Source organism: Pelodiscus sinensis, chromosome 7, assembly GCF_052426305.1.
Source record: "Pelodiscus sinensis isolate ZL-2025 chromosome 7, ASM5242630v1, whole genome shotgun sequence".
NCBI classification, from domain to species: domain Eukaryota; kingdom Metazoa; phylum Chordata; order Testudines; family Trionychidae; genus Pelodiscus; species Pelodiscus sinensis.
The window spans coordinates 20,451,601-20,475,872 of NC_143058.1; the positions used below are offsets into that span (position 1 = coordinate 20,451,601).

At 44.2% G+C, this 24,272-nt stretch overlaps 1 protein-coding gene across 1 annotated transcript in view; it reads left to right on the forward strand.

Annotated features, from left to right (window-relative positions):
* Positions 1 to 24,272, forward strand: part of THSD7B (thrombospondin type 1 domain containing 7B) — a 623,878-nt gene that overhangs the window by 427,217 nt on the left and 172,389 nt on the right. The window contains exon 13 of the mRNA XM_075933305.2: positions 18,181 to 18,375. Coding sequence (XP_075789420.2) covers positions 18,181 to 18,375 — 195 coding nt within the window. The remainder of the gene's footprint in view (positions 1 to 18,180; positions 18,376 to 24,272) is intronic.

A 24,272-nucleotide genomic window follows, 5' to 3' on the forward strand; every position in this document is an offset into this window, starting at 1 on the left:
AACTCGTCTGCCCCCCTCCCGGCCCCGGAGCCCTTAAAGGAGCACGGGCTGGCTATGGTGCCCGTGCCAGGTGCAAGCCTGCTAGCACCCAGCCAGCAGACCCTGCACCTGACATGGCTCGAGCCAGACACCCGATGCCCCGCAGCCCTCCCCCTCTTCCCGGGACCAGGCTGGTGGCTCCCGGGAGCTTGCCCAGGACCGCAAGAGGCGGGCACCCGCCTGGTCCAGTGCAGACATCGTGGACCTCGTCCACGACCTCCGCACTAGGCACAGGAAAGCGGCCTGGCCACCGAGGAGCAGGTTTGCATGAAAATCAAGGTGGTCAACTGAGACCCCCGACCCTGAGCCCTGAGCTTAGAATGGCCGTACTGGGTCAGACCAAAGGTCCATCTAGCCCAGTAGCCTGTCTGCCAACAGTGGCCAACCCTAGGAACCCTGGAGGGGATGGACCAAAGACAGTGACCAAGCCATTTGTCTCGTGCCATCCCTTTCCAGCCTTCCACAAACTTCGGGCAGGGACACCACTCCTACTCCCTGGCTAATGCCACTCCATGGACCCAACCTCCATGACTTGATCTCACTTCTCTTTAAACTCTGTTCTAGTTCTAGCCTTCACAGCCTCCTGCAGCAAGGAGTTCCACAGGTTGACTATTTGCTTTGTGAAGAAGAACTTTCTGTTATTAGTTTGAAGCCTGCTACCCATTCCTTTCCTTTGGTGTCCTCTAGTCCTTCTATTATGGGAACTAATGAAGAACTTTTCTTTATGCACCCTCTCCACCCCACTCATGCTTTTATAGACCTCTATCATATCCCCCCCCCCGTCTCCTCTTTTCTGAGCTGAAAAGTCCCAGTCTCTTTAGCCTCTCTTCATATGGGACCTGTTCCAAACCCCTGATCATTTTAGTTGCCCTCCCCTCTCCCACCTCCTTTTCCCAGTCTCCCCCAGTTTTGTTCAATAAAGAGAGATTCTATTTTTGAACACAATTGTCCTTTATTTTTTACATCAGGAAGAGGGGCTAGGGAGGGGTAAGTGGAAGGAGGTGAGGGAGGAATGGGGTACGAGCCCCCGATGGGGAGGACTGGGCTGGCTCTGTGGGCTTCTGGGGGTGGAACCTCTCCTGTAGCCCCCCAATTGCCCCCTCTCCCCAGATGGCAGCCTGCGGCAAGTGCAGCCGGTCTGATGGCCGAGTGCTGTGATGTGCCCAGTGTGGGCACTCAGGGCACTCCAAGCCAGGACTGCTTTGCAAGCGGGGAACCCCTGAGAACTGTCTGTCCGGGGTGGGGGTCGGGTCCCTTTAAGCACAGCCCTCGGCTAGCCTGAGGCAGCAGCTCCACGCTCTAAGTCCTCCTGTGATGCCCTGCCGGCACTGCTTCCAGCCATCCTTAACCCCAATTCAGGGTCCACTCTGTGTGGACATGCTAGTTCGAATTAGCAAAACGCTAATTCGAACTAGTTTTTTAGTCTGGATCCGTTAGTTCGAATTAGCTTAGTTCGAATTAACTAATTCGAACTAAGTTAGTTCGAATTAGCGCTGTAGTGTAGACATACCCCTATTTGCTAGCTCCTCCTGGTTTCTTAGTCTCTGGCTTTTAAGTCCTTCTCTCCTAGGTCAGACCTACCCTTCGATAACCACACAGTGAGCATGTTGGTACAATTTATGCTTTGGTAACAGATAATATTCATATCCAGTAAAAACTTTTTTATCCAGCATTGAGGATGCTGGTAAGCGAAAATTTCTGGTTAATTAAGAAGGAGGGAGTTAGGGTATAGAGGCAGTGCAGAGCTGGAGAGCATTGGAGGAGGGAGGCAGGTTGTGGGCTCGGCGTAGGAGTTTGGGTTCGGGAGAGAGCGCTACATCTCCCATTGGCTGGGAAATACAGCCAATGGACGCTGAGGCATGGCCCCTCCAGGTGAGGCAGTGCAAAATATTGTCAGCCATGCCTCCAGCTAGGAACAACTAGGGACAGGTTGCCGCTTGTGGGGATCCACCTGAGGTGAGTGCCAGCTGGATCTGGCATCCTGAACCACTCCCATACTCAGAGCTCATGCCCTCGTCCCCAGAGCTCATGTCCCAGTTCCCAGACATGCATGTCTTCTTACACTCTCAACTCCTCATGGTCATTCCTCTGTGTAGGAGTAGCAGGAGACATGTCACCGCTTATAGGAAGCCATGCAGAGCCAGGTAAGAAGCCTTTCAGCCTTGAGCCAACCAGACTATAAACCGGACTTTCTATGAAGATTAGACATTCCAATTTATAGAGATTTCTGGTTTGTACAGGGCTGGATAACAGTTTTTACTGTGTGTAGGACTGCACTATGAGATCTGATAGTGATTCTGAAAGAAAGCAGGTTGATTTATAATTCATGTGAAGGATTTACTTGACTCCTGCATGGTAGTTCAATCAGGGCATACGAGCCATCAACGTAGCTAGAGATAGAAATCAAGATGATAGTTTATCACACTTTGTTTGGAAGTGGCTTAATATTAGCAGTGTTATGTTCACATGTTCACATTTTCATATCAATTTATAAATCCTATGTAGTACAGAATTATATATTACTGTTGGGTGAAATATATATTTTGTTTGTATTTTCTCAATTCATGAAGTTACTAACAGACTACAGTTGCCACATATAAAAAGTAGAATGTTGACATGGCAGAAATAGCTTTGTCTCAACATTTTGTTTAGAAGTTTAATGACAGAATTGAGGATTATGTGGAAAAGTATTTCTCTTACCGAATGGAAAGCACACTTGGGCCAAATATATCCTAATTTAGAACTATTGAAGAAACATGCTTTTATTAAGCAATCTCACTGGAATTGTACTAGGGATAAATTTGATCCATTGTGTTTATTAAAGATGTCTAAGATGTGTTTGAATTTGAAAATCCTTTTCCTTTAAAGGACACCAATAACTTAACTAGGGAGTATGTTTGCAATGTGCCAAAATGACTTGCTTATTTCCATAAGCTAACATATAATTGGGTTCCTGCAGTCTTTCTGCTTCACATATGGTACTTATGAGTCAATTAAAGTGCCCTAACAAGCAATTACTGGTTTATTGTTTAATTTATTTTAGCAGTTCATGCTGTTCTGCTTGAAAGTTGCATATATATATGTCAGCGTGTAGCACAAATCATATTGTTGCCTGTGACTGAAGAGCTGAAAACAGGCCTTTGGAATATCAGATAACCCAATTCATGTTTTTGAAGAGAATTCAAATAAAATTTAAGAAAAAGTCATGTGTATTTATGGCATGACACAAACTGATAGGCTACGTCTACACTGGCCCCTTTTCCGGAAGGGGCATGTTAATTTCAGCGATCGCAATAGGGAAATCCGCGGGAGATTTAAATATCCCCCGCGGCATTTAAATAAAAATGTCCGCCGCTTTTTTCCGGCTTTTAGAAAAGCCAGAAAAGAGCGTCTACGCTGGCCCCGATCCTCCGGAAAAAGCGCCCTTTTCTGGAGGATCTTATTCCTACTTTGAAGGAATAAGAAAAGGGCGGAGGATCTTATTCCTACTTCAAAGTAAGAATAAGATCCTCTGGAAAAGGGCGCTTTTTCCGGAGGATCAGGGCCAGTGTAGACGCTCTTTTCCGGCTTTTCTAAAAGCCGGAAAAAAGCGGCGGACATTTTTATTTAAATGCCGCGGGGGATATTTAAATCCCCCGCGGATTTCCCTATTGCGATCGCTGAAATTAACATGCCCCTTCCGGAAAAGGGGCCAGTGTAGACATAGCCATAGTGGCTTTTGAAAATAAAAAACATTGAGTGAAAATGAGTTATCTCCTGAGATTGTTTGAATTCCGGTAGACTCTGCTTAAATCAAACATTTGGACAAAATTTGATTTCTAGATACAAATGGAATTTTTGGGGGCCAGTTTTTCAGAAGTGTCCTTTCATTATGCATTCTCAAATTAGTGAGGATGCCTTTTGAATGTCCCCATTACATCACTCGCCTCTTCCCACAGGTAACTGTGAGGCTGCAGTCTCTGCATCTTACTCAGGATTGATATGTACAAATTTCAGGAACAGCTTTAAGTTAGCTGAAGATTTGGTCTTTAAGGGAAGTATTTAAATATTATTTAAACTCTGTTAGAAAAACAGAGTGTCTTGGAATCTATAAAAGCGACAGGAAGTTGCAGAAGGGTAGGGAATTGTTCATCCAAATGAAATGTCTGGGGGTGGGTTCTAAATAATGCTATCAAAACATTATACTTGAATTTACACTTCTCTACCCTTCTTCAGCTCTCTGCCCTCCCCCTCTTATAGATTTCCAGACAGTGTTTATCTTTCCACCATAGAACCCTCCTGACCAGTTATCTTCCCATGATAAATAAAGCTCAGAAAGGGAGCTGAGTCTATAAATTGTTTGTTTTTGCACTAATAATCTCACACATCCTGTTTCTCTGTGGTGGTCATGAGATCCATATGATCCCATATTAGTCTAGCCATAATTACTGTTATAAAATCTCTCACATCTACTATACAGACCATAACATCCCGTTGTTCTTTTAATTTTTTGCTTGTTCCCCATTGGCCTGTATATCAATTTAAAATGCCTTGATCTAGCTTTTAAGGCTCTATATTCACCATGCTTGATCTGCATGTGGAAGTATTTTTTAACTTTATAAGGTATCGGTAATTTAACTAGAGAATATGTTTGCAATGTGCAAAAATGAGTTGGATACTTCCATAAGTTACTTTCTGATTGGATTCCTGCAGCCATGCTGTCTTAGTCTCCTATTGTTTTCTCTGCTCTTCAAATAACAGCCTTGACATTCTCTTCCTTTTATTTTGCCTCTCATTCCATGGCCCATTTCTAAGTTATCTCTTATAGATGGGCCACCTCATTTGTTCCCTTTCATTTCTTTCACTCTTGCCAAGGTATTTTTCCCCATTCTGCTCCTTATACATGGCCTGACATTACTCTTCTTGTGCTCAAGTGTTCACTATCTCCTTCAGGTCTAATAAAACCCACTTTTTTCACCCAGCTTTCTCTTGTGCTTTGTACTCCTCATCTCCTGTGCCATTTGGCTCTCTTTAAAATATAATTTATTAGAGAGCATTAGCATTAGATATGTAGTTTGATTTTCATTTTATTTATTTTACTACCTTACTTTTCTTTGCCACCCTTCACCTTTATCATCAAGTTCTCTGAGCTCTGTGTTCTATGTCTAATATAGGCCTTATCCTGCGGATACTTAGGGTTCATCTACACTACAGAGGAAGATCGAAGCTGCTGCTGTCAATTTTCCACGAATTAGTGATATAGTTAAGACAGCTGATTCGAAGTGAGGGGGGTACTCTGATAGATGATGGTAACTCTGTTTTCATGAGGAGTAAGGGAAGTCAAAGGAAGTATATTCTTCCTTTGACTTCCTGCAGTTTAGACAGCACCAAAAGCCAAGTTAAGCTCCTTCGACTTCAGCTACGCAATTAAGGTAGCTGAAGATTCAGATCTTAATTTGACTTTGTCCTGTAGTGTAGACATACCCTTAGATAAAGTTAAGCATATAAATAGTGACGTTTAGTTCAGTGGACTAATTGTGTACTTAAAATTGAGTGTCTGTAGGATGAGGGAGTTAGACTGTAAGTCTGTGTCTACACTGCAGGCTTCTTGCACAAGAACTGTTTTGTGCAAGAGTTCTTGTGCAAAAATTCTTGCACAAGAGCATGTCCACACTGCCATGTGCTTTTGTGGAAGAGATGTGCTTTTGCGTAAGAGCATCCATGGCAGTGTGGATGCTCTCTTGCGTAAGAAAGCTCTGATGGCCATTTTAGCCATAGGGGTTTCTTGTACAAGAAACCTCTGTTGCCTGTCCACACTGCCTCCTTGTGGAAGAGCTCTTGTGCAAGAGGGCCTGTTCCTCATGGGGAGAGGAATAACTCTTGCTCAAGAAGCCCTCTGTTCCGAAGCTTTACTGTAAATTTATTTGCGCAAGAACACACATGCAGAGTAAACACTCTGCAAGTTTTTGCGCAAGAACAGCCTTTCTTGTGCAAAAAGCCTACAGTGTAGACATAGCCTAATGATATTGGGACCTAGAATATTAACATGGCTGTCTCTATTTGAAAATCATATGTCAGTGTTAATTAATATTAATAGTGACTTTCATCACACAATTGTAAATGCTGGACCATAGTTCCTGTAGCATAGAATGTTGTTCATCTCCTGGGGATGCCAGCAGTCTTAATATTCTGATAGAGAAGTTTTAAGTATTTACTTTGTTTCAATTTTACTTAAGATGGGACAGTTTGGCAATTTTATGCAAGTAATTTTTGGTGTCCTTGATGAAGATGCTTTATAAAACTCAGACATCAGCATCTATTTCTTGCTTAATCTTCCCAGGAGAAGACAATTATCATGCCTTATCAGAGAGGAAAGCAACTTTTGCCCCTTTGCTTTTCTAATCTCTCAGCATCATTTTTGACTGCCAGTGTTGAGAGATGGTAAGGGTCAAAGTGATTGAAAGTGAAAGGAAGGAATCCACAATTTGGAGATAATTATTAATGTGCTGATTTGTTATCACTTTAGTCTAAAGAAACTTTCACTCAATTTTTACATTTTTTAAAAAAATACTGATTTTTTCTGATAAATCTAATTACGTAAAAAAAATCTCATCTTATTTTAAAAAAATTAAAAAACAATCCTGTGATTTTATTTTGGCATAGCTTTGCTATGCATCTTCAATGAACAATTGATATAAGAAAAATAATTTCCTTTCCTTTCCTCTGGTGCACAGCTACTTTAGGTGATAGAAGAAAAGAATTGTGCATAGCCATTAAAGTATTGATTCATTTAGAACCTCCATAAAATAATAAAGCAAATTTTTAAAATTAAGACATAAAATCTGAATTCAATAATTTTATGCTTTGCAGCTTTCTAGAATAGTATATAGATTTACATGAAGTCAGAGCACTTGTCTTACCTGGTTTCTTGGGGCGAAATTGTAGTATAACTGAGAGCACAGCTGGTCTTAAAAGAAGTTAATCTAGTGTTTTGGCAAGGGTTTTACTCCTGATTCTGCCCCAATTGATTGCTTAACTAAAATGGTTGTGACTTGACTAAACTTGTATGTAGTGTATATTTAGTAATTTTGGAGGTATTATGAGTATTATTATGGAAGCTTTTAGATTCTAAAATGAAAGACGCTATAGTAGCGAAAGATGTTATTGTTTGTTGTGATTATTTGTCATCAATAGGATGAATCTCTGTCCAGGCCTCTTATACTGCTCCTTATAAATGCATCTTCCCAAAATCACTGTGAAGTAGGCCACCGTCGTCTCCTCATGGCGGCATTAGTGATTGTTACTTTCCCAAGGTCACACAGAATTTGTATCTAGTTCTTCCAAATCTGGCTGCTGCATCAAAACCACAAAACTGTCCTTTCTGTCACTGGATATTTCCATATTTTGATATATCAGCCATTCATGTCAGCAGTCCAGAAATTATTAGCCTTTCAGAATCAGAATAATATTAACATTCATCTTCTAGACAGAGCAGTTGAGAAAAACATTTTTTAAAACAGCTATAAGTTTTCTTATTTAAAAAAAAATCATTTTCCAGGAAAAAGGTCACAGTCTACATACAATACACTCTTAAAACTGCTACCCTTGGAATCAAATGACAAGGCATATTGAGCCACATTCCCCCTGATCCAACTCGATTGCTGTCACTGAAGTTACATTACAAATGAATTTGGTCCATTTGCTTCTGATTGGAGACTTGAAATAGTGTGCTTGCTTTGAACTATTAAGCACAATATTTCCACAAGGAACAATTCACTTTACCTTTTCTTTTGTGCGAAGCATCCTCCGTGACTCTAAGTTGATAGCTAAGGGCTTAGATCATCCGTCTGTGATATCCACAGTTCTAGCAGCAGAGCCTCCATGAGTTTATGGAGTTTGGCTGCTATTGAGCTTTTTATCTTTTATTCTGCAGAGTTCATACTTAGCCTTTAGCTACCCTTGGTCCTCATTCCCAAACAACATCATTACATGAAGATGTGTCTCACTCCTGTGCAGGCTTAGATGAGGTGACCCACATCTGCGATTCACTAATGACGGAAACTTTTATATGCCAACTGACGCTAGCATTATCCCCAGATGGCACTATTTGGAGCTGACTGGTACTCACACAGCTAAAGGCCTTGGAACAGAATTGTGTCTTCAGATACTGGCAGGCAGGATTCATCTAAGAGGCATTTCCAGGTTCCGTGTTAAGCATTATCATTAAGAGTATTGCCAGACTTTGAGAACAAGGGGCGCAGATTATTCCTGTATATGAAGAACCCCACCCAAACAAGGGACTGAAATTTCTGTGAGGTTCTCCTTATGGAAACTGCCCCCCGATTGTTCCAGGGGGTCTGAGGAATGATGCTGGGCATCCCTTGCAGAACAGGGCACGGATCCATCCCCTGGAGCTTACAGATCTCTCTGATCTGTCCATGCAACTCACAATGTGCCCCCAAATACCCCTTCCCACCTGCAATACAACCTAAGGAGGGTGGATCCAAGGCATAGAAGAATTAATGCAAAAATAAATACAAAATACAGTCTGAATTAAGCATGCAATAGATTTTTCATTCGTTTTTAGGTTTAAGAGGTGTGGGTGTGTGCGATGCTTTATGCAAGCCATTTCCTATGTCCCTAAGGTTCTTCATTCCACCTGAACTGGTGAAGACTTCTTCATAAGGATTGTGGATTAGTCCAATGGAGGTGAAATGCTCCATATCCACAGAAGCAGGTCAGATGGATGAGGTCCTCTGAACCTCGTCCTAGAGAGAGAGTCTGCCCCAAGATAATCTTCCATCTACATTCTTACACTCATCTATGACCAGCATAGTGAAGGCATTGTAGGAGAATGGGAGCTCATGCCAAAGCAGCTATGTGCAGAGACACTCTTTTGTCATTGCTCTAAGCATCACACTAGTTAAAAGTCCGAGAAAGCTCAGAACTGGGTTTAAGATTGAAATAAAATAAAATGTAACATTTCTGCCATAGCAGTGTAGTGTAAATTTTAATCTACAGCAGTAAATCAGCATTAGTGGTGCACTGGGAAACAGAAGGGGAAGAAGTAGCATTATATTGAAATCTTCAGCTCTCTGATGCTCTATACATGGTCCCCAAAGATTGGGCTGAAAAATGATCCTGTTGGACAGCAGACTGTCTGCTGAATTAATAGACAATTTGAGGCCAGCAGCCCTTTATCTTTTGGCAGGTTTAAGAGCTGCAAACTGTTCAAATTATAGTTAGCCTTGACATAAGATGCATTTTTTTACCTGTGAGGGTAATTAAAGCTTGGACCAGATTATGAAGGCATGTGGCAAATACACCATTGCTTGGCATCTTTAAAAAATCCATTTTAATCCAGCCTGTGTACATGGCAAGTTGGGCTGGATGGTCATACAGGCTTTTTCTGCTTTGGAATCTCATTTTCCTTCTTTATCTTTTCTTCCTGGCCACAGGAAGAACAGGATTACCTTCATCGTCCTCAGTATGTTCATAACACTTGAGAGCTTTGAATTAAGACTGATTATAATAAATCCCATGCTTCAGGACTTCAGCCTGCAGGAGACTGTTTTCTCCTTAGGGAGATTGTCAAACTGTTTTCCACACCCCAGAATAAGCAGTTAACTGTTTGTGCACGATGTTATTTGCCTCTAAGGGCTTCTGTGGAAGCTTGCAATGCACCAAACAAATCCTGTAATTGTCCTGAGGCTTCAGCTTCCCTTCACAACAGGGCAGTGTAGCAACCAGGAGAGGAGGAGCTACTTCCTCCACCAGAGGAGACTGTTTACAAGCACATTGCCATTGTCCATCTCAGAAAAGAACAAGGACGAACCATCAAAGCAAAGGGGAAAAGCTTGAATCTGAAAAGAAAATTCCAGTCTTTGGAAACAAAGGGAGGAGGGAGTTTTCCCTACTTTGAATAACTATCCCGGCTGAAGGAGAACAAAAGTGCAAATCCTTTTTCAAATGGAAGGGGTTTGAAGTGAAGAGCATTCAAACCTGGGGGATAGTCTTTGAGGTGAGAGGCTGTCCATGGTAGCTGGAAATCTCTTTGAAGGCAGTAGGTATCTCTTATTATATAAAAATTCCTTTATATGAAAGTACAAAGGATGAGGGTGCTTGTTTCTTTTCTGAAAAACCTGTGTATGTTTGCTTTTCTCTTACTATTTCATTTTAGAATCTGTGGTTTTCCTACTTCATCAGCTTTCTGTTTATTTTCATGGTGTGCAAACTGTGTGTATGCCACAGTGAGCTGATAGGTAGGAGACTGGTTTCAAACCGCTGGGAGAGGGAGTGAGTGAGTAACCAGAAGGAAATGGTCTCCAAGGGACTGGTAATTAAGAACTCAGGGAGGAAGTGTTGGGAAGACTCAGGACTGGAAGGGCTGTTGGTATTACCCTGCAAGGAGTAAATGAGCTGGAGGAAGCCAGAGTGGACATTTATGTGTGTGGCTGTCTAGTAGTGTCAGGGATCATTCTGAACCCAAACTTCATATCACAAAGGGATCCAAGCTTACAGGATAGGCAGTGACAGAATCCCTTAATGGTCTGAGTGGATCCCAGAATGTCAGGAATGAACATTTTCCGCATCATGCATCATTGGCAAGATGTATTCTGTTTTCTTTTCCTGCCTTCCTCTGAAGCATCAGATTGATCATAGCTGAAGACTAGACACTGGGCATAGTAGTCCCAGTCTCAGAGGCAGTAGAAAAAATCGTCTTAAGATGTCAGTCTGGTGCATCTTGCTTTCATGCTCAGGGTCACACTGATTTGGGGTAAAAAATTACCTCCCCTTCTCACATCGATGGGGGCCTGTCGGCCCAGCTGGCTTAGTCCTGGGACTCAGACCTGTATTCAGCTCCAAAAATAAACAGTGAAAGGTCTCCTTTAAGCCTGGGCCCAGAGTACAGAGCTGAGCAGGTACCCAAAAGCAATTCAGCAGTCTTTATACCAGCCCAAGCCCTGGCCCAGGGCAGGGCACACACACATGAACAGCCATGTAAGGGCTCAGCAACTGTCAGGACAGGACCAGCAAACAAACAGTACAAATACTTACACAGTTTAAAACTCAGGCCTGTCTACAGGCTGAGCAGGGGTCGGATCTCCTCGCCGGCAGAGAGTTGACAAGCGTAGAGGTTTTTACCCCTATCAGAGGGTATGTCTACACTACAGAGTTAGTTCGAACTAACTTTCATAGGCGCTACACTAGCTCTCCGCTAGTTCGAACTTAATTCGAACTAGCGGAGCGCTTAGTTCGAACTAGGAAAACCTCATTTTACGAGAATTAAGCCTAGATCGAACTAGCTAGTTCGAATTAAGGGGTGTGTAGCCCCTTAATTCGAACTAGTGGGAGTCTAGCCCTCCCCAGGTTTCTCTGGTGGCCACTCTGGCCAACACCAGGGAAACTCTATTGCCCCCCTCCCGGCCCCGGACCCCTTAAAGGGGCACGGGCTGGCTACGGTGCCCGTGCCAGGTGCAAGCCTGCCAGCACCCAGCCAGCAGACCCTGCACCTGGCACGGCTCGAGCCAGCCACCCGATGCCCCCCAGCCCTCCCCCTCTTCCCGGGACCAGGCTGGCGGCTCCCAGGAGCTTGCCCAGGACCGCAAGAGGCGGGCACCCGCCTGGTCCAGTGCAGACATCGTGGACCTCGTCCACGATCTCCGCACTAGGCCAGGAAAGTGGCCGTCTAGGGCAGGAGAGCTGCCCGCCTGGCCACCCAGGAGCAGGTGTGCATGAAAATCAAGGGGGTCCACTGAGACCCCCGACCCTGAGCCCAGAGCTTACAATGGCCGTCCTGGGTCAGTCCAAAGGTCCATCTAACCCAGTAGCCTGTCTGCCGACAGCAGCCAACCCTAGGGACCCTGGAGGGGATGGACCGAAGACAGTGCAAGCCATTTGTCTCGTGCCATCCCTCTCCAGCCTTCCACAAACCTTGGCAGGGACACCACTCCTACCCCCTGGCTAACACCACTCCATGGACCCAACCTCCATCACTTGATCTCACGTCCCTTTAAACTCTGTTCTAGTTCTAGCCTTCACAGCTTCCTGCAGCAAGGAGTTCCACAGGTTGACTCTTTGCTTTGTGAAGAATTTTCTGTTACTAGTTTGAAGCCTGCTACCCATTCCTTTCCTTTGGTGTCCTCTAGTCCTTCTTTATGGGAACTAATGAAGAACTTTTCTGCATGCACCCTGTCCACCCAACTCCTGCTTTTAGAGACCTCTATCCTGTTCCGTCTCCTCTTTTCTAAACTGAAAAGTCCCGGTCTCTTTAGCCTCTCTTCATATGGGACCTGTTCCCAACCCCTGATCATTTTAGTTGCCCCACCCTCTCTCTTCCCCTCTCCCACCTCCTTTTCCCAGTTTCCCCCAGTTTTGTTCAATAAAAACAGATTCCATTTTTGAACACAATTGTCCTTTATTTTGTACATCAGGAAGAGGGGCTAGGGAAGGGTAAGTGGAAGGAGGTGAGGGAAGAATGGGGTACGAGCCCCCGATGGGGAGGACTGGGCTGGCTCAGCGGGCTTCTGGGGGTGGAAGCTCTCCTGTAGCCCCCCAATTGCCCCCTCTCCCCAGATGGCAGCCTGCGGCAAGTGCAGCCAGTCTGATGGATGAGTGCTGTGATGTGCCCAGTGTGGGCACTCAGGGCACTCCAAGCCAGGACTGCTTTGCAAGCGGGGCACCCCTGAGAACTGTCTGTCCGGGGTGGGGGTCGGGTCCCTTTAAGCACAGCCCTCGGCTAGCCTGAGACAGCATCTCCACGCTCTAAGTCCTCCTGTGATGCCCTGCCGGCACTGCTTCCGGCCATCCTTAAGCCCGGTTCAGGATCCACTTAATGTGGACATGCTAGTTCGAATTAGCAAAACGCTAATTCGAACTAGTTTTTAGTTCTAGACGCGTTAGTTCGAATTAGCTTAGTTCGAATTAACTAATTCGAACTAAGTTAGTTCGAATTAGCGCTGTAGTGTAGACGTACCCAGAAGGAACCTGCCACCCAAGGAGAGGAGTGGCTGGGGAGTTGGGATGCAGGCCCATCCGCTTCAGTGTGTCCAAACCCAGGGCCCTAACAATAGCAGCGCAGGCTGCCTCTGGGTCAGCGGAGATCCCTGCTGCAATATGCCAACCAGGTCAAGGGGTTAGCAGGGATCTGGGCCATAACACACTGCCCAGTTGACCTCCATCTGCTCAAGCAGCCTTAGATCAGCTACCCCTGGGCTGCTTCCTGCTTCCCCCAGGAGCCTACCTGGCTCCACTTCTGTTCAACAGGGTCTGCCAGGGATGAAGGTGCTGGCAGTGTGTCCATGGGCTCTGGGTCAGGATCAGGCAGGGATCCAGGTGGCCTGGCCCAGTTTTCAGGGCCCAGTGGGGTCCTGTGGGTCCCAGCCAATCTTGAGGGCCCAACAGCAGTCTCGGAGGCCTTGGCCAGTATTCTGAGCCTGGCAGTGGGCCTGGCAGCCCATTCCAGTCTTCCCTTCGAGGGCAGTATGGTTGGGCCTTCTTCCTTGGGAGCTTGGGCTGAGCGTCTGGCCTGCTCAATGGCCAGGCTACAGCTGAGCTCTGAGCTCTGGTTCTTATACTTCCAGCCCCACCTTCCTGCTTCCTGTGGGTGGGGCTGGGTGAGTCTGACCCCACACATCAAGGGGCCTTAGCGAGCCCTTCCCCTTCTGGGTCAGAGGAACCATGCTACTGGCTTAGTCTCACTACAGGACCTTTGGGGATTTTCAGTTTCATCTGGAGCATGGGGTGTGAGTCACTAGATAGGGTCATTTACGTTATATCCAGGGCTCGACAAATAATGTAATCTAATTGCCTGTGGGGAGCAGATTATGACCTAGAAGAGCCGGCGCAGAATGATCTGCGCATGCGCAGAACGGCACAAAACCGCGCAGCTTGCGACTGGGGCTCGCTGCCACTTGGCAAGCCCTGGTTATATCTAACTGTAACCCTTCTGCCAGATAACACTAGAAGCAGCCAGAGCCAGGTTCAATATCTAGGGGTCCTCTCCATCCATCCAACACTGAACTACCTCGAGTCCTCACCCAGTAACCTGGGAAATTCACACAACACCCCTGAGTGCCTAGGGGTGCCAGGTGTCTGCTAGTGGTTTGGACAGTCTGTTATTTGTGGCTTCTGTCCAGTAAAAAAAAAACCCAGAAAAACCGGACATGTAAATTGTCTGGTATTTTCTGTTTTTTTCATATGGAAGGCCACTTTGGACATTTTCCCCCTGCTGCGTCTGGTGGGGCAGGTTTTTAAAGGGGCCATGATTCTTTTTTTGTGCGTTTTTTTTTCCTCAACAACTTTGGTCCCTGTGCTGTTGGGTTTTTTTTTTTTTTGCTCGACCAATTTTTCCCCCCACCATGTTAGGTATTTTTTGTGAAAGTATCTGGCAACCGTATGACTGTCTCTGAGAGGCAATGCTTTCCCACTCACAAGCACAGAGTCAGAGTGTAGAAAAGAAACCTTTCATAAAAGGGAAGGGAAGTAACATGTCATTAATTTGGGAAAACACTACAAACAAACTTCATAACTAAACTCATGAGTAAATATACCAGCGCAAGTAGGTTAGGCAATGTCCTTTTCTGCTCAGGTTCTTAAGTCCAGCAGTGTAAATGTCCCCTTCACATGCCCAACCCTTCTCTGCACCACACCCACAGATGCTGTCTTTGGTCAGGGCAGTCCCAGAGTTCAGAGGTCTATCCACAGAGTTCACCTCCTATCCTGAATGAGGAGGGAGGTAGGTGACATCTTACTCACTCTGCTGGTCACTTGCCATCCACCTGCTCACTGCTCTCTGGCGCCGCTTTGCTGGCCATTTGCTGCCGCTGCTGACTGCTCATCATGATGCTCGTCACATTTTCTGCTGGCTTGTGGTGGATTTGGCTCTGGCCCAAATCTAGTGATTTCATCTTTTAGCCCAAAGCACAATCTTGCCACAAGGGATTCCAGCATCCGCTGGAGTAAATTTAAATACTCAGAAACTCCTTATGAAGCTTTTCTTTAGCTCTATCATTGAAACAGTGCAGAGAAACAGGTTGGACCAGCCTCTTGCTCACACTTGGAGGACATGCAGCCTGCTGTCTCAGAGTCTTCCCTCCCCAGCATAATCTCATAGGGCTCTGGAAGCTGAGCCTCCACCCATCCAAGAGTATTTACACTGACAGGGTCTCTCTCTCTTTTCAACTGAGTTAAACACAGTCTGACTTTTCTCCATTCCCACAATAACTGCAAGCATTGGCAATCATATCTCACAATCCCTGCATTAAGTGTTAACACAATTTGTGACCCCCACAGCAGCCAAATTGGTTACAATGGACAAAACACCATTTGAGCAGTTGAATATCAGCATGTCTAAGCAAACTGAGTGAACTGTACTTACATGCACATGCCCAGAATCTCATTCTTTAAATTGAGAGGTTGTGCCAGGTTAAGTACATACTTTATTCTTTTGTATTTCCCCAATAATTATAGCCATCAGAATTAGTATTAATGCAATTTGTGACCCAACACCAGCCAAGCTGATTACAATGAGCAAAACACCATTGTAACAGCTGAATATCTAACACATCTAAGTGAAGCAGGGGCAAACTGTATTTACATAAACACACCCAGGATTTCTTTCCCATTCCAGCTGGCTGTAATGGAAGCATTGATTCAGATCTTGCTTACAAAACCTAATCCATTCCCTGCCATTGTCAGGGATTTGGACACTGGTGACACTTCAGTCACTCCCATTTGGACTGTGGCGTACGATTGGGTCTCCTGAGGACTGAAATGCTTAAGTACAAATAAAGTCTTTGAGTTTGTTAAAGGAGAATTAGGGAGACATTTAATGGCCTGTTGTATGTAGAAAATCACACTGGATGATTTAAATGATATGAAACAGAAATTAACTGTAAGATAAGTAGTCATTCTTTATGAGTACATCTAAAGATTGTATACTTTTTCTTTTCAAATACTGTCACTATGACCAAAGGGTTATATTCTAATTTCTGAAGCAAGATAGACATCATGGCCTACATCAAATTTTTTTTTGTGGGTTGTCCAGTTGTAGCAGTAAACAGTTTGTGGATGGTTCTATGCCAGGGGACAGGAAATTCTGGCCCGTGGGCCAAATCCAGTCCATAGGTTTAGCCCCTGGTGGGACTCCAGCTCCATGTTTACCTGCACTGCCACAGGTATCAGAGGATCACAGTTCTTGTTGGCTGCTAATCACCATTTGCGGCCAATGCGAGTGGCAGGAAGCAGTGTTCCAGTCTGCGATACTCCCACTGCTTGCACTGGCCATGATCCTCTGATACATGCAGAGGTGCAGGTAAACATAGCAGCGGTGGCCTGCTAAGGACTAATCCTGAAGGCTGACATTATTGTTTACCTACCCCTGTTCTATGCTATACAATTGGTTAAAACGTTGCCCACAAAATATAAAACACTAGACTCTTTGAGAATATTTTAGAATCTGATTTAGGTCATAAGCTTTTTGAAGCAAAGATATATTTTTTCCATGTCCGTGAAGCACTGAGCACAACTTTAAATGCAGTACAAACATAACTAAATATAGATTTTCTTTGCTATTGGCGTAGAACAGGAAATCATCTGTATATAGGTAGTAGAAACCAGGTAGAGGTGATCCCGGCAATTACAGACTGGTAAGTCTAATGTCGGTACCGGGTAAATTAGTCAAAACAATAGTTCAGAATAAAATTGTTGGGCACATAGAAGAACATAATTTGTTGGGCAAAAGTCAACATGCTTTCTGTGAAGGGAAATCATGTCTTAATAATCTATTAGAGTTCTTTGAAGGGGTTAACAACCATGTGGACAAGGGGAATCCAGTAGATAGTATACTTAGATTTTCAGAAAGCCTTTGACAAAGTCCCTCACCAAAGGCTCTTGTGTAAATTACATTGTCATGGAATAAGAGGGAAGGTCCTTTCATGGATTGAGAACTGGTTAAAAGACAGGAAACAAAGGGTAGGAATAAATGGTAAATTTTCAGAATGGAGAGGGGTAACTAGTGGTGTCCCCCACGGATCAGTCCTGGGACCAATCCTATTCAACTTATTCATAAATGATCTAGAAAAAGGGGCAAGCAGTGAGGTAGTAAAGTTTGCAGATGATACTAAACTGTTTAAGATAGTCAAGACAGAAGCAGACTGTGAAGAACTTCACAAAGATCTCACAAAACTGAGTGATTGGGCAAGAAAATGGCAAATGAAGTTTAATGTGGATAGGTGTAAAATAATACATGTTGGAAAAAATAACCCCAACTATACATATAATATGATGGGGGTTAATTTGGCTACGACAAATCAGGAAAGAGATCTTGGAGTTATCATGGATAGTTCTCTGAAAATGTCCACACAGTGTGCTGCGGCGGTCAGAAAGCAAATAGAATGTTAGGAATTATTAAGAAAGGGATAGAAAATAAGACACAGAATATCTTACTGCCCCTGTATAAAACTATGATACGCCCACGTCTTGAATACTGTGTACAGATGTGGTCTCCTCACCTCAAAAAGATATTTTGGCCTTGGAAAAGGTTCAGAAAAGGGCAACTAAAATGATCAAGGGTTTCGAACAGGTCCCATATGAGGAGAGGCTAAAGCGACTGGGACTTTTCAGTTTGGAAAAGAGGAGACTGAGGGGGGGATATGATAGGGGTATATAAAATCATGAGTGGTGTGGAGAGGGTGAATAAAGAAAAGTTATTAATTAGTTCCCATAATATAAGGACTAGAAGACACCAAATGAAATTAATGGGTAACAAGTTTAAAACTAATAAAAGAAAATTCTTCTTCACACAGCGCATAGTCAACCTGTGGAACTCCTTGCCAGAGGCGGCTGTGAAGGCTAGAACTATAACAGAGTTTAAAGAGATGCTAGATAAATTCATGGAGGTTAGGTCCATAAAAGGCTATTAGCCATGGGATAGGAATGGTATCTCTGCCCTCTGTTTGTCAGAGGCTGGAGACGAATGGCACGAGACAAATCGCTTGATCATTGTCTTCGGTCCAACCCCTGTGGGGCACCTGGCATTGGCCACTGTCAGCAGACGGGCTACTGGGCTAGATGGACCTTTGGTCTGACCCAGTACGGCCATTCTTATGTTCTTATGTAGGTATATACAACATTAACAAAGTGTTTTCTTTTTCTCTTTAGCGGTTGTGTGCCTTTCCAACAATAACCATGCTGCAGATGTCACTGAATGCATGAAATGGACAGAACCTATGCCTTCCCTGGTACAGGAGTGTGTAATTCCCTGCAAAGAGGATTGCACATTCACCCTTTGGTCTAAATTTACAGCTTGCTCTTCAGATTGTGAATCAACAAAGAGTAGAAGACGATCACTCACAGGTACCATCAATCTTTTATGTGTTATGGTTTATGGACAAGAGTTGCGAACAGTTTTTCAGATGTTGCTGTATTGACTTTGAACTTCTGTGTGATTACAGATAGAATCTCTCTCTCTCTCTCTCTGTGTATATATATATATATATATAGGGCTCGCCAAGCAGCAGCGAGCCCCACTCACCAGCCACGCGGTTTTGCGCGGTTTTGCATTCTGAGTATGCGCCGGCTCTTCCGGGTTGTAATCTACTCGCCATTATTTTTTGAGCCCTATATATATATGTATGTATGTCTCACGTGGGGGGAAAGCAGCAGGAGTTTGCCTAAACTAGTTCAACATGAGCAGCAGATGGATGCAAAGTGATACTTTCTTTATGACATGCTAGGACACCCAGTACTCCGAGCCCTGTTGTGTTACTATTCTGTGTTAGCAAGAGTGAGAGCTTTGCAGCTGCTAAGCTGTGTATCAGTTCCCAGCCTGTCTACCTTGCTTGCAGACTCTTCAAGAGTGACAGTCTAAACCATGCCCTGCAAATAAGAAGCAGTGGAATCCCAGTTCCTGAGTTCCCCATACATATCTCCCTGTAGTGCCCAGTCCCCATCACTGGGCAGTCTCAGAAATCATGCAATGTGTTGCCTCTAAAGAGACAGAACATAAATCAGTCTTTTAGGTTAGTTGATGCTTCATAGTTAATTTCAGTACGCAGCACTGAGGTAGTTTTGTAATAAAACAAGAACAAAATAACTAACAAAAATCAGAGCTTTAAATGATATTAAGCAAGAGTGAGACTGGTATTTTTATACAAACACAAAACAAAACATGTTTCCTATTGACTAACATTTAATGATAGCAAATTACAATTTTTACAGACGTGTTTTTCTTTCTTGCCTCAAGTTAGCAGCATCCCTTGCCCCCTGCACTAGGGTGTCTTACTTGCACAGGCTAAAATACTATTATATCCTATGTTTCCATAGTGATGGATAATTATAAGATTTTATTGTATCCCTTATAATGCTCAAAATCCACTGTCTCTGCTTCAAAAACCAGGAAGGCTTACTGGGCTATGTATTCTATCCTCTGGTATGATTGTTACCTGGTCACCTCCCTGGTTTGTTTAAGAATTGTTTCTCTTGCTCTTTCTCTGTGAATGACAACCCCCAATGCTAACTCTGCTGTTTGGGTGAGATACTTATTTCTGCAAACTGCACCATTTGATGTTTGTAAACCCTCAGTGAGCATGCAACAGTCAGGAGCTTCAGGTGAAGAAACAGTTTTTGGAGGCTATGAATGCTCACTCAGATCTGGGTCAGGCATTGATACCAACTCACAAGCAGCACCCCTTTGAGAATGAGCTTGGGAAAGGAACCTAAAGCTGGTCAAGGTCTTCACACTCCCCAAGTTACAAGGACAGAATCCTGTCCAAGTCTGTTTGGAAGAGAAGAGATCCCTCCTCACCCTATCAAGGTCAGGTCAGCCTTTGTAGGCACATCCTAAGGGCTTAGAATTGCTTAAGATCACCCTTCCTCCCTCCCCCCCCCCCCCAGTAGGTTAAAGTGCTAAAGAAAGAGTCAGTCACTTCTGTTGGTGACTTTGATCCTAAACATACAGAATGTCATCTACCAGCTCCATCTAAGAGCACTGACATGACTGCATTAAAGGTCTGGCTACCTACAATATCTTGGGCTATATAGGAACTGTGAGTCCTAACCGCAGGAATGCCCCAAACACTAGGATGTATGGATTCTTACATCTTGCCAGAGAGTATCTCCCTCCTTCACCTTCAGTCCCCTCTCCTCTTGGGCCCAGTTCTCCTGAGGCACATTGCCGCACTAGAAGATGAAATCACTTCAGTAATACTGGAACCATCTCTACTCCAGTGCTTGGGTAGGAGTGTTCTCACTCCAGTACCATCTTCCCCACCGGTACATGAGAGCAGTTGTTGAACTCAAATGAGTCAGATGCTCAAGCCAGTTCTGAATCTCCTCAAAGGGAGATAAATCCTGATAGGCACTGAAGGAGAGCCAAATGCCCTCCTCCGAGATAAGAATTTGCCAGGGTCTCCTTGTACTTGAAGTTATGGGATCCCCATACTGGGGCCTGTGGGACCAGCTGACAGATATCCTAGATCCGCCCATGAGTCCTAGCACACTTCTCCCACTTTGTATCTACCAGATCCATCATTACGAAAAGGAAATTTACCTGGATCCACAAGTACTGACAGGGATCTCATGCTAATTTCCATATGAAGCCATGAGTCTGTCCTCACTTTTTCCATCCGGTGACCAGAGGCAGCATCAAAAGCTACTTCAGAGGAAAGCAAGTGATCTTCATAGCGCTGGAGAAGGCCCATAATTCCCAACACTGGCTCTTTGACATTATGAAATGTACGGGTCCAAGGATATTCTGCAGCCAACAGGTCCAAGCAAAGAGACACTCCTAGTCAAAGAGGCCATCATGGAACCAGCCACAATGATCTGGCATACTTAGCCCATTGCTCCCCCACACCTAAAAGAATTGAGAGATTCTATATTGTCCCAACTAAAGGAGCTAAGTGTCTTTTCACCCACCCACCCACCCATCCACCCACCCAGTGCCCAGCTTGCTAATGGTGCATGTAGTCATAGAGGGAGCAAGAGCATAACACCCTCAGACCACCTCAGCTGTTACAGGTTCCAAGAGGTTGGAGGTGTTGTCCTCTATGAGCCTGAAGTTCTGTATTTCAAGCTGCACCTTGAGGACAGAGCCCGATTTCAGCCCTTGATTGAGGAAGGCAGAGTGGTGGCAAAAACATCACTGCAGTGATTGCTGTGGACATGGCATTTAGAGGGTTAGCTCCTAATATAGTGTGAGGTGTGATTCTTGGCTCATCAGGGTTCCACAAGAAAGTCCAGAACATCGTAAAGGCTTTACTATTTAATGAGTCAGATTTTTTAAATGAGAACACTGATATAAGTCTACTTTCTTTGAAAGATTTTGGATTGATCTTCCACTTCCCACACTCTGACTCTGAAGAGAAAACACAGCAGGCAATATATAGGCCAAGACCACCTACTCCACAAAGATTCTATCATCAGTGTCCAGTCATACCTCTATGCAAGTGGCAGGGAGTTCAGATACTTCAATTTTCAGAATCCTTTATTATCACGATCTCTATCCATTCCCATTCAGGACTGCTTCTGATGCCTCAATCAAGAACTGGCCATCGTTATCGAGGCGAATCACTTCTACCTACTTACCCCCTCATCTTTGGGGATCATCTCTCACTTTTGGCCTACAATTTGGCATTTGGGTTCTTGAAATGATCCACTAATTTCTTTCCTTTCCTCTCCATAAATCCCTTTCCTGGTTCCTCTTCATAGAACATTCTCCAGGGAGATATTTTTTGCCAGAAGGCGGATTCTCTTCTCCAATGAGTGGCAATAGAATGAGTAACACTTCAGTATCAAGGTAGAGGGTTCTTTTGCCTATAATTCTTAGTCCACAAAGAAGACAGAGGATAGAGACACATTATTGATCTTTATGGATCTTTGTGAAGTGTGCCCATTTTCATGGACATATTTACCTATTCCACAGAAATTTTGGTTCCAAGAAGGTTAGGAACACTACTTTTCAGAGTTCTTCCCTTTGGACTAGCAACTGGTCCCAGGGTATTCACAAAGCTTTCCTCTGTGGTGGCCGGCTAAAAGAGACAGCACTGTAACAATTTTCCCGCATTTGGATGAATGATTCCTAGTAAAAACTTTAAAAGCCATTGAATGGTCCTGCAGCACCTTAGAGACTAACAAAAATGTAGATAGCATCGTCAGCTTTCGTGGGCACAACCCACTTTTTCAGATGACTGGAGCAAGGAGTCCAGAGGTACAAATAAATAGCAGAAAAAGAGGGGATGAAGAAGGAATGAGAAGGGGGGGAAATCGTATCAATTAGAGTGTCCATGCTGGAATGGGGCTAATAGAGTGGACTGTAAGTGCTGGATACTTAGATTTTGAAGTCCTTCCTCTGTAGCCCCATGCTACAGAGGAAGGCGGAAAACCTCCAGGGCCTCTGCCAATCTACCCTGGAGGAAAATTCCTTCCCGACCCCAAATATGTTGATCAGCTGAACCCTGAGCATGTGGGCAAGTCTCATGAGCTGGACACACAGAAAAAAGTTCTCTATAGCAACTCCTATCTTCCCACCATTTGCCTATTTACCACTTATAGTGAAAGGTCAATTAATTGCCTCCAGATCATACATGCACTGTAAATACAATATTGCCACGGTACTTTATATAAACAAGCAGGTTGGAGCAAGATCCTTTCTCCACTTCCAGGAAGCAGACAGTTTTGGAACTGGTGCATTGAAAACCACATTACAATCCAAGCCACATACTTCCCAAATATTCATAATTTTTAGTGGACAACCTGAGCAGGCACTTCTCTGCAGACCACTAGTGGAAATACACAGCTGTGTCCTGAACAGAATATTCACTCAGTGGAGAGCACCTCAGTGGGATCTGATAACACTCCAAATAAGCAATAAACTTCCCCTATGCTACTCCAGAGCATCTATGGAATGCAGCTCACTGAGGGTGCATCTACAGTGCACCCTTAGCTCGAAATAAACAGCTGTTCTCAAATGTCTCTTAATCCTCGTGGAACAAGGTTTACAGGGACATCAGAATAGCGAGCATATTATATTTTGAAATAATGGGTTTGCTTAAAAGACACAGAATAGCTATTTCAGGATACCGGAAGTATCCTGAAATAGCGCTTCTGTCTAGACATACCCTGAGTGATACTTTTCTGCTATCATGCACAGACTAAGTCAGATATCACTTTCACCCATTCCCCTGCTACTCAGTGTCTTGAGAAAGATCCAGCACATTCTCATAGCATTCACCTAGCCGAGAAAGTTGTGGTTCCTAGAACTTTTGAGAATGTCAACTTGGCCTATTAGGATATGTGCATTTCCAGATTTTCCAATTGAGGAGGATGGCCAACTCAGACACCTTGGTCCAGACCTACTTCACTTCATGACCAGGTGTTTGGATGGGCATCAGATCTAGAATGCTCGTGTTTGTTTGCTGTCTAAGGCATTTTTATTCAAAATAGGAAAGATTCAACTAGGATTTGTTTCTTAGCTAGATGGAGATATTTCAGGGCATGGCCAATGAGTCTTCTTCAGATATACTGTAGATTTCCTAGTAATTTTTGACCATTTTCTGTTGTTCAATAACTTGGATCTTTCCATTAGCTCACTGTGGCTACGTCTAGACTACAGGGTTAACCTGCCGCATCCAAGGAACGTGTTTGTTCTTCTGCTTTTTTTGCGCTCTTTTGGGGAGACATAAGGCCACCACTGAAAGAGGAGGCTTTTCCACCATTTGGCCCCATCTAGACTGGGCCAAATGGCAGAAAAGCCTCTTCCGCAAAAGCGATTGGAAAAAGCTACACAAATTGTGGAGCGTAATTTCCATAGCTTTTTCCAATAAAGCCCCATAGTCTATACTTAGCGGCTACATCTACACTGGCATGATTTTCCGGAAATGCTTTTAACGGAAAAGTTTTCAGTTAAAAGCATTTTCGGAAAAGCACGTCTAGATTGGCAGGATGCTTTTCCGCAAGAGCAATTTTGCGGAAAAGCATCCGTGGCCAATCTAGACGTGCTTTTCCTCAAAAAAGCCCCAATCACCCTTTTCGCGATCGGGGCTTTTTTGCGGAAAACAAATCTCTGCTGTCTACACTGGCCCTTTTGCGCAAAAGTTTTTCGGAAAAAGACTTTTGCCCGAACGGGAGCAGCATAGTATTTCCGCAAAAGCACTGACAATCTTACATGAGATCGTCAGTGCTTTTGGGGAAATTCAAGCGGCCAGTGTAGACAGCTGGCAAGTTTTTCCGGAAAAGCAACTGCTTTTCCGGAA